This window comes from Nyctereutes procyonoides, unplaced genomic scaffold, assembly GCF_905146905.1.
Source record: "Nyctereutes procyonoides isolate TBG_1078 unplaced genomic scaffold, NYPRO_anot_genome, whole genome shotgun sequence".
Lineage (NCBI taxonomy): Eukaryota > Metazoa > Chordata > Mammalia > Carnivora > Canidae > Nyctereutes > Nyctereutes procyonoides.
The window spans coordinates 21,286,814-21,305,195 of NW_026575136.1; the positions used below are offsets into that span (position 1 = coordinate 21,286,814).

At 37.4% G+C, this 18,382-nt stretch overlaps 1 protein-coding gene across 5 annotated transcripts in view; it reads left to right on the plus strand.

Annotated features, from left to right (window-relative positions):
- Nucleotides 1-18,382, plus strand: part of LOC129495477 (WD repeat-containing protein 7) — a 353,352-nt gene that overhangs the window by 249,523 nt on the left and 85,447 nt on the right. For all 5 annotated transcript variants that reach the window (XM_055303010.1, XM_055303012.1, XM_055303011.1 and 2 more), the window contains 3 exons: nt 9,332-9,449; nt 11,945-12,094; nt 12,681-12,763. In XM_055303010.1, coding sequence (XP_055158985.1) covers nt 9,332-9,449; nt 11,945-12,094; nt 12,681-12,763 — 351 coding nt within the window. The remainder of the gene's footprint in view (nt 1-9,331; nt 9,450-11,944; nt 12,095-12,680; nt 12,764-18,382) is intronic.

Consider the following 18,382-nt stretch of genomic DNA (forward strand, 5'->3'; position numbering starts at 1 on the left):
TTTTCATCCCTCTGCCCTCATGTTGGCTGCAACTGCCTGTATACCTTCCAGTTTTGTTTTGACCTAATTTTATAGCCTATTTTCAAAGCTGATCTAAACACCATTTCAATAGTATGCAGTCTTGTTTTGTTGCCTAGGAGAAGTGATAGGCTTTATTTAGACATAGTATTTAATATTTTGTTTTATTTTGTTTTTAAATCAGTTTACATGAAGCTTATATCAGCAAACATAAAGATATACTGTGCTTTATCTACATGTAGTATGTCCATAGACACTTTAGTTCTTCAGTAGATAATTTAAATCCTGCTATTACATCCTTTTCTGTCATGAAGATTAGTATAACTCTATACACAGCTCTAAATAAATGAATGTATCAGCATGTAGCCTTGAGGAGTCCAATGTAATTTTCATCATGATAAATTGCATAATAAGCAAGAAAATGTTTGCTTATTAATCTATAACAAGATGTAGATTGAAAATGGCCTGTTACATCTGTGACACCATTGGTACAGGCTGTAGAAGGACTGAGACAGGGTGAAACAGAGCAGGGATGTGTGCCTCCTACCCACATGATGGTGCCTACTGTGCCTCCCCTTTGTGCCTGATTTACTCTGTATGTGACAACAGTGCTCAGCAACCTTGCCTCTAACTGCTGCGTTAGGCCCGCTTTATGAAGCTTTTATGTTAGGCTTGTGCTTTTTAAAATTTCAGTTCATGTTAACTGGAAAAGAAAAAACAGGGGCACCTGAGTGGCTCAGTTGAGTAAGCATCTGCCCTCAGCTCAAGTCATGATCCCAAGGTCCTGGGATTGAGTCCTGAGTCAGGCTCCCTGCTGGGTGGGGAGTCTGCTTCTCGCTCTCTTTCTGCCCCTCCTCTCCCCATACATTCGCTCACTCACTCACTCTTTTGTGTTCTCTCTCTCAAATAAATAAATCCAGTCTTAAAAAAAGGGGGGGGGGAGGAAAAGAAAAAACATACACAGTCCTTCCCTCTTTAATACTGTTCTTGTGAGTTTATGAAAAAGGGGATTGAAGGGGGAGCTAACTCAGACTGCTACCTAGTTCTGTAAAACACATATGATAGCAGAGTTTCTTTCTTCCTCTCTCTCCCATGTATTGACAACCTCTGTCAGAGATTATTCCTGAGAGGTCTCCTGAGAAACTATAGATGGCTTAATTGATAGGGCATTTTTCCAGAATTAAAATGCCTTTATTTTAGAAATAGGACTGAGAATTTTACATCTTTGAAATAAAAATAATGCCAGTTTTCTAATGTGTTTAGCTATTTTACTAGATTTTAAACTATGTTTATTAACTAAGCAAGCTTTTATTGAGTAGTTAATATATGGAAGATACAATATTGGGTATTATATTTAGTTACAAAGTTGCATCAGACAAAGATTCTGTCTCCAAGGTACTTGCAATCTGAAGGAAGGATAAGATCTGATGATGCAAAAAGAGAAGGAGAGTAAAAGGTAGGGACAGTCAGAAGATGGGGAGGTGAGTCACAGCTGGGTGCTCAGAAAGGATGCCAGGAAGAGTTTTATTTGCATCTCCCATTTGAATAATTTTGAGGAAAGGCAAAAGGACAGAGGTGGAAATGTATGAGCATGCCCCACAGATGCCGAAGAGCTCCTTAAAACATATGGCAAATGACTGTAAACATGGTTTTTAACCAATTTTATTTTATTCATTCCTTACAGAACTTAAACTGTGGGGAGTGCCCATCTAAAACTTGAACATAAGTTCTTTCCCAGTTATCTCAGGGGAATAGAATCAGGGTTAAAGAGAGGATTTTCTCTTTTATCTTATAAAATGATTATAAAATGATAATAGAAGTTTATAAAATGAATCTGAAAGAGGTTCTGTCTCTTGTCCACAGAAATACTGGTCATTGGAAAAGGTGAGCTTCAGACCTAGGTCTCACTGACCCCAAGAGCTCTGCTCCTACCCCTGTGCCATCTTGCACCCACACAGCTACAGATCAAGAGAATATTAAGCATAAAACAGCCTATTCAAAGGACATAAAAGCTGCCAACTCAATTGTCAGTGTACTTTCAGATTTTAAAAGTATATTGAATGAAATCATTTCCATGAAGAATTTTGTACCTTCTAGAAATTAATAGCCTATTTAAATATTAAGCTCCCTGAGTGCCTGGGTCATGTATTATGCATTTATTCATATTTATTCATAACACCTGTCACATGATTTGCATTTAATAAACATTTAATAATGTCAAAGAATTTTAGAGATGAGCATCTTCAACAGTATTCAATCCAGTGCTTTCAGTATGCTATCCAATAAAAATAAGGTTTAGAGAGATGATACAACTTACCTGAGATCTCACCAGTACTAGAAAAGCTAAAACGATCACCCAGGTCTCCCGACTCCCATTTTGCTTCTCCCATACCTGTATGGTCATGCCACCCTTTATGTGACAAGTGACCCACAGGGAGACTCTCGGAGGAATTTTTTAAATTAATGATTATGGGCTGCTCATTTGTGGTGGACTGTTTTTGTTTTTGTTTTTTGATGGACTGTTTAATAGAGAATGCAGACTGCTCTCATTGAAATCCTAGATAGAACCATTCCTAGCTAATTGTGAGAAAAAAAGAAACATGCAGTATTATGTATTTTATAAATCCTTCCTTTTTTTGGTTATGTACATATGGATAAAATGTTAGAAACAATAGAAAATCCTACCCTGTAAAAGAACAGAAAAATCCTCGTGCTTTTTAAAGACTAACTCCCTTCTGTACATGTTGTGGTCTAATTCTGATTCTGTTTTCCTAGTTCATGTTGCAGGGCCTTTGCTCTCAAAGAGAACAGCAGAGCCGTGCTGGCTCCCATTGCTGAGGGGGGCAATCTCTCATCTCCTGTGGCTATGATGGAAGAATATTAATGAATTACCAAAAGCCCATTGCTTTTCTGCAATATTCAGTTTACCAAACTTTTTTTTTTAAGATTTTATTTATTCTTGAGAGAATAAATAAAAGAGAGAGAGAGAGGCAGAGACACAGGCAGAGGGAGAAGCAGGCTCCCTGCATTGAGCCCAATGGGGGACTCTATCCCGGGACTGTGGGGTCATGTACTGGGCTGAAGGCAGACGCTCAACCACTGAGCCACCCTAGCGTCCCTTTACCAAACTTTAAAAGAGAAACATATAGTCAACTAGAAACCCTGTGCTTTGATTAACATACAGATAAACCCCATATGTTAGAAAGAAATGTTATTTTTGAACTATATACTTGGAGAAAAAGAATTGACATTTTAACTCAAATTTTAACCGTACTTTTTAACTATGAGACAGGGGGTAGAGAATATATCATATAAACACTAAGGTATTTTTAGGATTTTATATTTAAACTATGTTTCCTATTCACTTTTATTTATTTAAATTTTTTTATTAAAAAAATTTTTTTTTTACATGTGTGCAAGTGGGAGGGAGGAGCAGAGGGAGAGAGAGAATCTGAAGCAGTCTCCATGCCCAGTGCAGAGCCCAGTGCAGGGCTCAGTCTCAGGACCCTGAGATCATGACCTGAGCCAAAATTAAGAGTCAGACGTTTAACTGCCTGAACCACCCAGGCGCCCCAGACATTTATTTTTAATAGAAAATGTATAATCTGAGGAAACCACTTAACTAAATTATGTTAGCATAGTTTTTACAACTCATAGTTGTAAATGTATGCAACATATAGGAAATAGATGTAAAAGCTGGGCACTTGTTGGGGGAATCATATTTGTGTTTAGGAGACTAATGTTACATTTGAGTTATCAAATTAAGGTTTAATATAACAGACAAGAATTGATGATTCCTTGATATATTAAAGACCCTTGCTAGTAAGTGTCTGAAAGGAGTAAGATAGAATTCCCAGTTATGAAACGAAGTATGCATTTCCAAAATAATTCTGGTCCCTGTTTTCCATGAGGAGTGTTTTCTGTGCCCTGTTACTGTGTATCTTCGTGGGTTTGGGCGACTGTAACAAAATAGCACAGACTAGGGGCTTCCACAACAGAATCTTACTTGTTAGAGTTCTGGAAGCTGGGAATTCCGGGAAGGAGGTGCTCACAAGGCGAGTTTCATTCTGAGGCCTCTTCTCTGGGCCTGTAGATGGCTGCTGTGCCGCTGCATGCTCACGCAACTCCTTTGGGAGTGAGCCAGAGCACGTTTTCTGGTCTGTTATACGGCAGGGATCCCATCATGAGGGCCTCACCCACCTGGCTCCTCTGACCCTAAGTACCTCCCCGAGGTTCCGTCTCCAAATACTGTCACAGCAAATTTTCAGGGGACACAAACATTTAGTTCGTAATACTGTTTGACCATGATTTGTGGGTTATTCTATGAAAGATTAAGTGGTTCTTCCCCCTGAATATTCTCTTACAGTATTCCTGAATTTGACAGATGGGGAAGTCTGACAATTGTAGATGGTGACATTTAACTATAGTGGTCTGACGTGTGACTTCTAAAATGCTTTTACCACGATGGAGTAAGGGTTAGAGCAGATTAATGAGCAGTCACGTGAGGAATGAGCTCAGCCTGAGTGGACTGTTTCTCTATTCATGATTTTTATTTACAGTATCTGTCATCACTCATGTTTCATGTGGGATGGGTATACTGAAATGCTGAGTAAAATAGAGAGTATGTCCTATCCTATTTTTCTTAACTAAAGACCCATCTTAAAAGCCTATATAACCAATGAACTGCATAACAGCCAAATAAGCAGGATGCGATGAAGATCCCAGAATAAGACAGACACCCCTTTAATTTCACACCTCTGATAGTAGAATCCTCCTTCATTCAGTTAGAATCCCACATTAAAATATATCACATACACAGCGCACCTTTGACTTTGAAGATAACTACATGTAGAATTAGACTTTGCCTGTTGGGACGACTAGATCAATTACTTTGACTTCATTGCTTGGTCAGTTCAGTCAAATAACTGGCTTAAGCGATTTTTTTTTCCTGCTGGATTTTCCAGGTAACTTCATTTAGCGCATAACTCTCAAGCTACCACTATGTCCAAGGGGCTGCACTGGGCACTTTGGGAGGATCACAGGATTAGAAGGCATGGTACCAGTCTGCATAGAGTTCATGATACAAAACTAATTCATAATGCTTGGCAGAAAGAGATCCAGTGCTAAAAGCCTAGGATAAACGGGTTTTGTTGTTGGTTGGTTTTGTTTCAGTAGATTGCAATTGAATGCTCTAGCAATTGCAGAACAACTCTTGGCTTCCACAAGAACTGAACAGAGGGGTGGGGAGAGCGTGCTAATGGGGGCAGTGGTAGTGGAGGAGCATAAGCCACGTACTCTAGTCAGAAGAGGAATGGAATTCTAGGGACCAGCTTTGAACTTAGTCTGGCCTCAGGAACAGAGGTGTGTTGCAAAGACGGAGTCATAAATTAGTGAAACTAGATTATGGAGGGCCTGGAACCTCAAGCCAAGGTTTTAAGATTTTTCTTAGAAGCACTGGTCCCCACTGAGGTTTTTAAGCACTTTAACCATGAAGTAAAGTTAGTGCTTTTGGAAGATTACTCTGATGTGATGCATTATATAGGCTACAGAGGAGAGTCTTCCCCTGTGCCTTGGCAAATCCTCTCTGTTCCCACACTCCCAACCCCCCTGCCTGCGTACCATGGATGTGCTGAATGAACCTGTGCAGACGACTGACCTCAGAGCAATAGATGTGTCTGCATCCTGAAGTCCTGCACTGCAGCCATCAGACGCTGATCAAGAGAATCACTCAAATGTACCCTCTGATGCCTCTTACAAATTGTTGGATGTTCCACCTTCCACTGAATTCATGAGCAATACTTTTACTGTCTTTGGTTACCTGCTGCAGCTTCTCTTCCAGACGCCAAACTTTTACCATTTTTCCTACCACAAGAAGTGTGCCTATTTCCCAAATTCACAAGATCGTTTGCTGAGATGGATTAAGGGTATTGTATGATAGGGCCTTTAACTTGAAACCAGTGACCTGCTGCTAGTTGATCTCATTTTCTTTTCACTTTGTTTCTATTTATGAGAGTCATCTTGGGCACAACAAGCATCTATTGTCTGTATAATGTATATAGGTGAGACATAGGACTGGGGTTTTTACATTTGCCTGCTTATTTAATCATCTTGTCAGCCTTGGAAGTTGTTATTTTAATAGACCCATTTTACAAATGTTGTGCTTTACTCAGGCCAGGTTGGCCACAGGGCACAGCATAAGGATTGGGGGACAATATCCATTTGTCATCCTCAGGTGAACACATACATGCAGAGTCATTCATTCTCATTCTTTCCTTCTCTTTCTTTCCCTCCACTCCCTTCTTGGCTTCCCACTAAACTTTTTACTCCTGAAGGAACAAAGAAGGTCTGGAAGAGAGGTGGGTGGTGCGGTTGGTAGGATTCTGTTTGTATGTGTAGAACTCTGGTTTCCAACTGTAAGCCATCACAACAGCACACAGCAAGGAATGGACGGGACTTTTCTGGACTCCAGGAGATGCTCTAACACTTGGTCTGCAAAAGGGAGATCCCATCTCTTAGAAACTCGGGAGATAGTATAGCCACCCATAGGGAGTGTGGACAGGCAGCCAGAACCATGAAGCTCAGCAGGGTCAACATGTTGTCTTTCACCCTATTTCCCTTGATACAACCTAGCCCTTTAGGGAAGCCACATTATTAACACATAGGTGTGGTTCAAATACAGCCCTCAGTGCCATTCCCTAAACTTGGTCAAGCAGTGTATTGCCTACCCCATTCCCTTAAAATTGGTCATTTGAACCCACACAATAAGACTTCTTTCTTGGGATGCCTGGGTGGCTCAGCGGTTAGGGCGAGAGCCAAAGGCAGTCTGGGTATCGTCCCACCCTGGGGATCAAGTCCCACATCGGGCTCCCTGTGAGGACCCTGCTTCTCCCTCTGCCTGTGTCTCTGCCTCTCTCTCTGTGTCTCTCATGAATAAATAAATAAAATCTTTTAAAAAAATACTTTAAAGACTTCTTTCTTTAGCCCAATTTGAATTTGATCTTTCTGAGGACTTTTGAATCCCAGTTCTGCCATTTAGTATAGTTACTTTCCATTACAATTATATTTCCACACCAATTGATAACCATGCATCTGTATCTTCAGTTATTCACAATTGACATTGGAAAGAACAGAGATGAAGTCCGCGTGTCACAATGGACCACTGGAAACCTCACCCAGGGATGCCATCTAGCCACTCATCCAAAGTCGCTGAGTTTAGTCATGTTACCATTTCATTAATCCAGTTAACCATAATGTGGGCGAGCCCCCTCCCCTTTATTTATACCACCATTCAGCTGTCCGAGAAGACATCAGACTTTGGCACCTTGATGAACTCTGGACCCAGTTTTCTCCTTCATAAAAATGCTGGTACCATCGCCCTCTTTAGGGATGTTCTGGGCAGGTGCAGGAAGACATGAAACAGCACAGGAAAGCTCAATTTCAAACTTAGACCCGCAGTTCCACCTCCAGTTCTTTCTCTTCTCTGTCACACCTTCCACAAGTAGGTCAGGCTGCCCAGGAGGTAGACATTCCTGCTGGATGGCTGGCTGTTGGGCAGGGAGGTTGCCTGGGGATCTTTTCCAACTCCCAGCATTCTGTGATTTTATTGATCTTAGGAAATTTGATTTAGGTTTGCTCAGAATTTAGTTAACATACCATTTGAGTTTCAGCCTTTCAGTATTACCAACACCTTTTCATGCTGACGAGAGAAACATAGAATATCTTAAAAGTGTAATTAGCTTTTGAATTTTTTTAAAACTTAAACTATGATCTAAACTCTATAATAATTAAGCAATCTAGGTCAGCATGCTCATGCCTTTGTGGGATTCTCAGTAGTAATGTTTAATCCTGAAAAGAACCTGGCTACCTACCCCGCCCTGCTATACTGCTGAAGGCCCCTTTTCCAGTCCCCTACTGGATCTCGAGCATCAAGATCTTCTATGGAGGTGATGTGGGCACCGACAGCATCCTTTCTGTTTCTTGTTCAGAATGTGTGTGTTTTGTCACCTAACATCTTCCTTTTTAGTGATGAATATCAGAGGACCCCCTCCATCCTCCTGAGTTCCTGCTTTGTATCTACTCTCAGTTATTATCAGTCAAAGATTTAAGCAATGTAGCAATCACTAAGAAATTATAGTCAGAATTTCCTAGAATCAACTTCCCTTCTTTAAACAGTGATCAGAATGCCCATGTAATGCGTACTTACTTTCATCTAAAAGTTAAAATAATGATTCTTAGACGAATCTATAAAAACATTTGTAAACATTTTGAGAATTTTTAGTAAACAATCCAGTTTGCACATGAGGTATACAGAGTTACGTAATTAGAGCAGTACAGATCTTGATATAATTTCATATGGATATTTAAGAATGAAGATTATGTGACTAGAGGGAGAAACTATAATGGATCACGTACTGAGTAGCAAAATGCTCCTTGTGTATAGTTGACGAGTAGATCACATTCCACATTTTAATGAAGAGTCTTACTGGTTTTCACAGGAGTCTATTATATAAAATATACAGGAAGCTTACAAACAGAATATCATCATTTTTATATTTTAGGGGTGGGTAGCAAAGGAATATAACATCACTATCCTGATCAGGATGTTCTTACAGTTCGGAAAGATTTATTTTGTCATGTACATACTCTTAAAAATAACCTGGACAATGCCATGCCCATGATCTTTATAGAGAGAAAAATTAACAATTTTTGCATCAACACAAAATAACTATTGGCAGAACATTGTAGATTGGTTCTAAAAGTATTGAGCATGGGGTAAATTAACAGTACTGAGGATATTTTAAACTAAAAATAATATTAAAAACTAAAAATAATTTTGCAGTTTTGAGTTCTTTTTGATAATTATATGGATGGAAGTGAATTTTGCTTCCTTTCAGGTACACGTCCTTAAATGAAGCCTTTTTCTGTGGCCTTATAAACAAATTATTACCTCTAATTTTTTTTTTTTTGACAAAAAATTTGAAAATACCCAGCACAGTCTTCTTTCCTGCCTGATTCTGAGCTTTGTGATATGCATTCAGTACTAGTTCTTGATAATTTGTTAACAAGGCGTTTTTAACACTTTGGACAGATGCACATACTGTTTTCAATCTTCACGGTTAATTATTCGATTTTGTATTTGATGCCAGAACACCCTGACTCCTAATCACTGCTCATTGTTGCAAGTCCATTATATTCTAACTGTTTGAGTGCTCCCATTGACCTTGAACTGACATTATAAGCTGTGTCTAATCTTTTCAGTCTATATTTCAAATGCTTCTTTTCTTTTTTCCTTTTTTTCCTGATCCCTGTTTAGCATCACAATGGGGCTGCCTCTTAGCCCTGCAGCTGACTCCGCCCGCTCCGCAAGGCATGCCCTCTCGCTCATCGCCACTGCCAGACCACCCGCCTTCATCACAACTATAGCCAAAGAGGTGAGCAGAGCCTCTCTGTGTGCTCCATCTTCTCATTTAAAGGAATTATTACGTACTGTGAGCTGAGGGTCCATATCCACAAATACTTCCAATTTGTTCTACAACAGTGCAAGTTAATTAAGTGCTAAAATGAATACATACGTACCTGTATGCATGTACCCTGAATTCCACAGCAACGCATTCCTTACTTGTGCTTTTTGTATTCATTTCTGTTCTCAAAGTTAACTCTCTTGCAAATATTTGAAATCAATTTTTCAATCTGAAATATAACAGGCTTATTCAAATTAAAATATGCTAAAGATATTCACATTTTATAAGTGTAAATATCTTCCCGTAATCAACACTGAACTTATTTAACACTGGCTCTTCAACTGTAAACAAAAATGTAAGTCATAAACTTACTAATTGTTTTTCCTATTACATGTCACAGATAAAGACTTGAATGCCAATTGATTCCCACATTCTTAGTGTTCTAACTAATTGCCCACATCTAACTGAAAAACTAGTAAAGAACAATGAACCAATTATAGAATCTTTCCTGTAGGTCTTAGTAGTGGGAGAGAAAGAAAAGGATGATAAGCCCCTACATTTTTTCTTAAAGGTTTGTTCCATTTCAGCATAAATAATGTGCACACTTGGTGTCCATGGGGTATGAACTCTGAGTTGTTTTTCCTGTAGCTATGATGAATTTTTAAAATACTAAATAAATACCCCTGAGTCTACCCTGATAACCTGAAACCTGCTGGGCCTGTGTCTACCCCAGAGCCATTCTTAATAGGCATGGAGCAAGTATTTGTTACGTGAAGGTAGCTTTAGAAGGGAGGAAGGAAGGTCTTGTTAATAGCAGATTGTATGGGTTTATATGAGGTGGTGGGACTTTGAATTCATTTCTAAAATAAATTTGTAGAGTAAAGGGGGTGTGTTCTGCTGTTAGTGCATAGTGTTACAGAAAGGTTGCACTGTGTTTAAAATATGCATGTGTATGTTATAGATCTATGATTTGTAGATATTACATATTTATATGAAGTATATATTTATAAATGAGCAGATTTATTAGCCTGGAATTTCTTACCAGTTTTTTTTTTATCAGTTGAGTATGCATAGACAGTAATATTGAATATATTGAATAAGTCTGGTCTCATATACAGGTCCTAAAAGTACCTGGCATAAAACTGCCTCTTTAAAGAGTAAGCAAGTATCTGTGTTGATTATGTTTTTGAACTTAATTTTCACCTTCTACATAAGTATTTTTTTTTTTTTTATTCATGAGAGACACAGAGAAAAAGAGGCAGAGACATAGGTAGAGAGAGAAGCAGGCTCCGTGCAGAGAGCCCAATGTGGGACTCGATCCTGGGACTCCAGGATCATGCCCTGAGCCAAAAGGCAGACACTCAACCGCTGAGCCACCCAGGCATCCCAATATGAGTATTTTTAAATAAACTGTTAGAATAGCCATGCTTTTGATTTATTCTACTCCAACATTTGGCTAGAAAGGTATTTTAAAAATATTTTAGGGACGCCTGGGTGGCTTAGCAGTTGAGAGTCTGCCTTTGGCTCAGGGCATGATCCTGGAGACCCGGGATCGAGTCTCACATCAGGCTCCCAGTGAGAAACCTGCCTCTCTTTCTGTCTATGTGTCTGCCTCTCTCTTTCTGTGTCTCTCACGAATAAATAAATAAAATCTTTAAAAAATATTTTTAATGTTGATGTTTTACTAATTGCCAGTTGATTTCCACATTCTTAGTGTTCTAATATTTCAATGTGATAGTTCACATTTATTATCTTGTAAAAATAAATTTTCCACTTAGAGTTTTAGATTAAGATCCTAAAGTACTTTTATTTCTCACTGTTTCTGTCCTCTTCTCCCCTCCCCTCCCCTGTCATGCCCACTCCTCCATGGCTAGCCCAGCACCTACCAGTGTTCTTTCTCCTCTGAATGATTAAGACTTACAATTTGTACAGGGAAGAAAAATCACAATGAACTTATATTTACAATGCTTATTATTTTTGGAGGCATGTTCATTTGAATTTCTCAACTTCATTTATATTTATATAAAGACTTCTGGGACACAGAAGTCTTATGTAAGCATCAGTTACTGTTATTACTTGAGAGCAAGTCTCATGTCTCTTACTTGCTGGTGTCTTCTAACTGCTGTCTTGACTTCAGCATCAGATACGCCAAATCCACAAACCTTCAGTCTGTCTTTTGAAAAATGTCATGGTAGTATTATATTAAAGTCTCCTATTATACCCAAGAACTTACAGGATTTTATTAGAGAATACTTAGTCTTTATTTTACTAAAAACTATATTTTACTTTTTTTTTTTTTTTTTTTTTGCAATCAAGTGTTTCCTGACCCACCCCAAGAGATTTGTTTTTGTTGATTCTCTTTTTCTTCCCCAGTTGTATTAACAAGTGAAAAATAAACCACTGGCTAGAAATGCAAAACTGAATCAAGTATCAGCCATATCTATAGCATGGTTATGTCTTCACAGGTACACAGACATACGGCTCTTGCAGCAAATACCCAGTCACAACAGAACATGCACACGACAACTCTTGCACGAGCTAAAGGGGAAATTCTGAGAGTCATTGAGATTCTTATTGAAAAAATGCCCACAGATGTTGTGGATCTTCTTGTGGAGGTAAGATATCCTGCTTTAAATGTGACAGAACAGCCTATATTTAATGTCCATGTAGTAATATAAATCAGCATTTTTATTTCCAAGGAAATAAAAAGAGAGCATTAAAAGAATTATCTAAAGAAAGAGAGGGAGATAATTAAATGAATTAACTTTTGTACCATTTCTAAGGACCTTACTTAACTTTCATTAAAAGTCAAAATGATAACTGTGTACTTATCATTCATAGGGAAGTAGTCTGTATTGGAGTACTTTTTAAAGGGTATGTTCTTGCATTATAACTAAACAAAGACTTGTAGTGTGCGTGAATAAAAGGTACCTATATTGTACATAAATATGCACTGGCTTTGAAGTCAACAAGTTTTGTTTCTGTATGTTACTGCTCTTTTTTTTTATAATTTTCACAGATAAGAGAGGGAATATCTTATAGTATAGAGTAACTATATTGTAACTTCAATAAATATGCTATAGTTGTAAATATTGTGATCAAACCATCTAGAATTTTCATGCAGCTGAGGCCTTAAATAATTTGTATTTTGGAAAATTAAGTATTTGAAATTAATTTTGGATTTACATCTTTTCTGTAAAGGTTATGGACATCATTATGTACTGCCTTGAAGGATCTTTAGTTAAAAAGAAAGGTCTTCAAGAATGTTTCCCAGCCATCTGCAGGTAAAGAAGCCTTCAATAGCATGCAAAATAAATAATTTTTACTAACAATTTTGAAAAAATTTTTAGCAGGATGAGTTAGTAGTTTTGTTAGTTAGAAAACCAGTTATAAAAATTAATATCTGCTTACTTTCTGAAAACAATTTAGGCAGATCATAGTAAAAAACACAGGTATAATAGAACTAGTATTTGAAACTGGGTACTGATGAGATTTTTTTCAAAACTTAAAAAAATGAGTAAGAGATAGCATCTGTTTAGTATGTGTGTGTTCATATATTCATCACTGAAATTAGCATTTACATTATAAAAGGAAGAGTTTAGGAAGCTTCTGACTTAGAAAGTATACTATTCAGTCAAAGGAACCTTTCCTACCACATTTTCACATTTTAAGTTTTATTTTTAATTTAAAAGCATTTTTCATATTGTCTTACTAAGTGTAGGTGTTTTCCCTATGAGAAGGCTGGCCAAGAGCAGTTAGAATTGACATAATGTTGCATATGTTAAGCATAACCAATAATTTTAAACATGTATAGCATGTAATTGTTATGAAATGAAGGTTTTTTTTAAAAAAAATGTCAAATGTAGTAGTGTTTATTTTCCCTTTAAAGTAGTTTATGGTTCTTAAAATGTGTATAGCTTGGGGAACATTTTGTTAGGAAATGTTTTACCTCCAAGTGGTCAGTGGAAATAGTGCTTAAATCTATTGAAAATCATTGTTTTTATAGAAAACAGAACAACCAGTTAGTCATAGCTACATAACAGTTTTCTTTTTAAGACAAATTCAATGACCTCCTTACTTATGTTTTCTCAGTTCTACGCACATACAGTAGTAAAAAGCTTTATTTTAGACTGTAAGCTTCCCGAGAGCAGTGATGGTATATGACGCATTGTTGTCTTCTGTATCTCCTGGCATTTCAGCAGGTGTTTGCTGAATTACTTGTACTCCATGAGTCTTCCAGTATCTTTTTCCATATTTACAGTAGGCTTCATATTGTAACCTCTTCGTTTTTGCTGCTGCTGAGTCATGCCACCCTGAATACCCAAAAGGAAAATATTATGCTGAAATATACATGTGTACAGATATATTTTCTTGTGGTACAGATTAGGTGTGTTAGAATCCAGTCATTTTTTTTTTTAACATCATGCCACATTAAGTCTGGTTTGTGTTCTTTTTTGTTAAAACTTGTACATATAAAATCTTTTTATGCAGTTAACTGATGAGAGTACATGTAGCTGCTGTATTCCTAGTCAGTCCTTCTCTAAGGAAATGCCTATGTGAAAATGGACATTGGGTTGTGACTTTATAGAGGCAATGATTATCACAGAGCTGAGTGTTAGCAAAGGATTCTTTACAGCACCAGTCTTGGCAATATAAACTAAGCTTCCTGGAAGTTAATGTGAGGAAATGGTTGAGTGTTTCAAGGGCCTGTCTTTGCCCTTGCTGGAAGCCTGCCTGCCACCCAGTGGCACCCTCAGTTCCTTAAGTTACCCTAGTCTGCTGGTGTACACTTTTGTTTGCTGTTGTTTCTTTGCCAGAGGGTAAGGATTTTGCTCGGATGCTAAGAGGCATGCTCACTACCAGATTTTTCTGATTTGATCGAAAGTGATTGTATTTTGTTTATTAATTTAATAACATCTATTGTACACCTACTGTGTGCATAAAGTACTAGCTAGGCCTTAGGGAACAATGATGGAGATAAGATGATTTCCTTGAGGAGCACACAGGGTCTGATAGGTAGGTGATTATTAAGATAAATAATTCCAGGGTGCTATGTTCTATGCTGGAGGAGAATAACATACCAGAGACAAGGTTGGGCAATAAATGGCGGTGTTTAACTCTGGGTGGAGGAGGCTTAGAAAGCTTCATAAAGGAGAAGTAATAATAATAATAATAGTGATAATAGTAATAATAGATTCTTAGAAAGTTTCACAGAAGAGAAGGCAGACTAATAATAATTACCTTTTATTAAAAGAGGAACGTGTTTTAATAAAAGTGGCCGCTAATCAGAGTGAAGGATCTGTCCCCCACAAGGTTTTGGGTTGGTGGTGGTGGATTCTAGAAGAGCCTCACAGAAGAGTTGATGGAGCGAGATTTGCAGGATGAACCAGTGTGTAACATCTGAAATAACAGAAAGACCCAGATCAGCAAATGTCTAGAGACACAAAAGTATACGGTGAGCTTGGCAAATTCCTGTGGTAGTGGCTAGAATGTAGGCTGAGGATGGGAATCTGATACAGTGTCAGAGGGATAGGGCTTTGAATTCCATACAAAGGATTTTAGCCATTATTCCGTAAACAATGGAGAATCAGCAGCATTTAAGCAAAAAGCATGTAATTCTTTGGCCAGGACATAGTTGGTAAGACCTAATCTTATGAAACTTCAGATTTATAACAGTTGTTCACTATGAGATTAGGTTAGATGTTATACAACTGTGAGAATATAAGCCACAGAGGCCCATTTATGTAAGAATTAGTCCATAAACATTGAAGGGCGATTAGCACTATAAGGTTGTTGCTTATGCTAAATGTTAGTTGGAACAGGCAATAAGTTATGGAGAATGTCAGAGAACATTAAACGTAGATGGGGCCTCAGAAGTTTTACTGGTCGATGCCATGCTACCTATTAGCTGATTTGTACTAGGCTGATAAATGAACAACAACAAAGATACCAACATATCAACAGAAGCTAAAATTATTTTATTGAATATCTGCCATGTCTGTGCCATTGTCCTGGGTGCCTTATTGCACTTGTGAGCTCTCTACTTATAAATGCCTTTCACTAGATATCAAACTCTAGTCAAAGTCAGTGACGTGCGTATCTGTGGTCTGGTCATGTGGCATTTGTTTTTACAATCTTTATATAATATTGTAGTCTTTTGTTGTTAATTTTTCTTCTTTTTTTTCTTTACCCTATTTTTTTATTTCTTTTATTTTTATTTATTCCCTTATTCTATTTTAAAGATGCTATGGGTTTTAACTTAGGCGAAGCTGTGTAATGTTGCTGTATACCAATACTCAATTGTTATGGTTGGTAGATCAGATCATAAAAATACATTTAAAAAAACTTCATTAAGTATTTGTTTTATTTTTTTTTAAGTATTGATTTTAAAGGAAATATTTGTCAAAGCACCCAGCAGAATGCTTATGATTTAGATGTTCAGAGAATGTTAGTTTCCTGTGGGTCTATCTTAATAATAATGTGGAAAACGGAAATGTATATAAGAAATTAGTTAATTAAAATTTGGAAGTATTTTATATACATACAGACTACAAAATGGCATTATTTTCATAGATGTGAAAAAGTTGGTTTACTTCTCAAAATGTTAAATAATTTTTAGTCAATGTTATAAAGGTGATCTTCACATCTAAAGTTGTATTAATTCTATTAGGAGCTAATATGGTATCCAGAAGTCATCAAGTATTTAAAAATCAAAAGTACTCTTGAGTTGGGTTATACATAGAATTCACAGTTTTCTGTGAGTACCAAGACAAGTAGCATCCTTGAATGCTGAATAATCCTGAGATTGGTTTTCTTGGTGTTTTGTTTTGCTTAGTTTTTTAACCTTGACCACTGGGCTTAATGATTCTGATATGCATCTACATTTTGAATTTTCAGTTCAGGATTTTAAAGCTTTAATTAATATTCATTAGTTTCTCTAAGTAGTTTCTCTAAGATTTTCTTTATTGTTGGTAATTTGGCAGCTATTTCTCAGATTGCATATTACAATAAAATTTCCATTTTACTGTTGTAATGAAAGTCATGGGTTTTAACTTAGTCTGACCTCTGTGTGTTGTTATATACCAAGAGTCCATTTTAGTCAGGTTTGCTTATTTATTCATTTATTCAGGTTTATTTCATGATTATATGACTCCATAAATAATTTAATGAGTGGTGGATTCATCTACTATGTTGTTAACTGAATTTTTGTCCTCTGACATCTTTATTCAAAACATATTTAAAGTTTAAGCTATAAATTGTAAATTCATTGAAAGAAATGAAGAGTGATACAAAAAGTTTGATTTATCTAATTTGGTTTATATAATAGCTTTTCTTTCAACTGTTAAAACTTCTTTTAATATCTTCTGCTTGAAAGTAGAGATGCATTAGAACACATGCCAATAAAATTTGATAGACATTCTTTCTTATCACTGACCAAAGCTCACTTACTGATAGTAAAACATGAGGTTACAGCAAAGCATAAATGCTTAATTTGCCAGAAGTAGGCCGTTCAAATCGAAATGTAGCAGCTAGCGTGCAAAGAGGCACAGACCATCAGTACCTAGGTCACAGTGTTCATAGGGTAGAACAGTAGTTCAGAAGAACATTCCTGTTCATAGCCTGAGATCAACGTGTAATTGAGGGTCCTCATATAAAAGACATAATAAAATGTGTACATAGTTTGTAGATGCTAGAATTTTAGAGATTTTGTGGGTCTCAAGGGCATGTTGGAAGGATGCTCACACAACTGAATATTAAAACACAGACAGTTGAGAGAACTAAGGACACAGATGAGAAGGTGAAGTTTAAAAACTGGTATTGAGGGTTATCTCCCAGGTAGGCCCTATGGGGAATAATGATCTCTAAGTGCAGTTCCTAGACCATCTTTAAGAGAATTACCTGATTTGTAGGCTCCCCTGCAGAGATTCTACCTCAGACGATTACAAAGCCTGAGAAGCTGCATTTAGCAGCCTTCCCTGGTGATTTTTAAGTACACTGAAGTATGAAAATGAATACTCTAATAATCCAAAACTGAGAAACACCAAACCTGAGTCATTGTTCTTGGTGACCGTCTCCTGTTTTATAAAACCTTGGATCCTTGAATGCATGTTTCTATATGGACTAAACTCAGAGGAAGGCCAAGGAAACACCTGAAGACATTGCTTCACTGCCTCCGTTCCAGTGATGCACCATTAGTTTTAACTTCAAACTGGTCATCGATTGGCTTTTATCTAAAACTCATTTGGGAGAAACAGAACACTAAGGAGCTCATTTGAAGAACATGTGGTCTGTCCTAAAGCTCACATCATGGTCCTGGGATCCTGGGATCCAGCCCCAATCGGGCTCCCCACTCAGTAGGGAGTCTGTCTCTCCCTCTCCTTCTGCCCTTTCCTGGTTCTTGTGCCTTCTCTCACTCCCTCTCGAATGAATGAATGAATGAATGAATGAATGAGTCTTTAAAAATAAATAAATAAGTCCAAAGCCTTTAAAAATATATAAGTAAAAATAAAAAAACACATAGTCCATCAAAAAATAAAATCAACAACCCAAAACACATGGTCCATTTATTCCTCTACATGTTTGAGTTTCTATCCCGAGAGTGAATTACACCATCAGGGGAGCTGCCTTGCTCGGACCACAGTGCCTGGTCTCCTTTGCAATTCTGTCCCTGAAGCTCCTTGTCAGGATTGCGCCTGCAATTTGCATTAAGGCATCTTCTGAGAGAGTGTCGTGGGAATATTGCCAGTGCATTTATTGTAGGGCTCATGTTGCTGATGCCATGCAGCACTTAGCTTAGTGTCCCTTCTGTGAAGACTCAAGACATTTCTCTTGAACACAGATAACAAGAATTTTTTTATTTTGTCTTAAGAAACTAGTATGTGTTTTGGTTTTTGTTTGTTTTT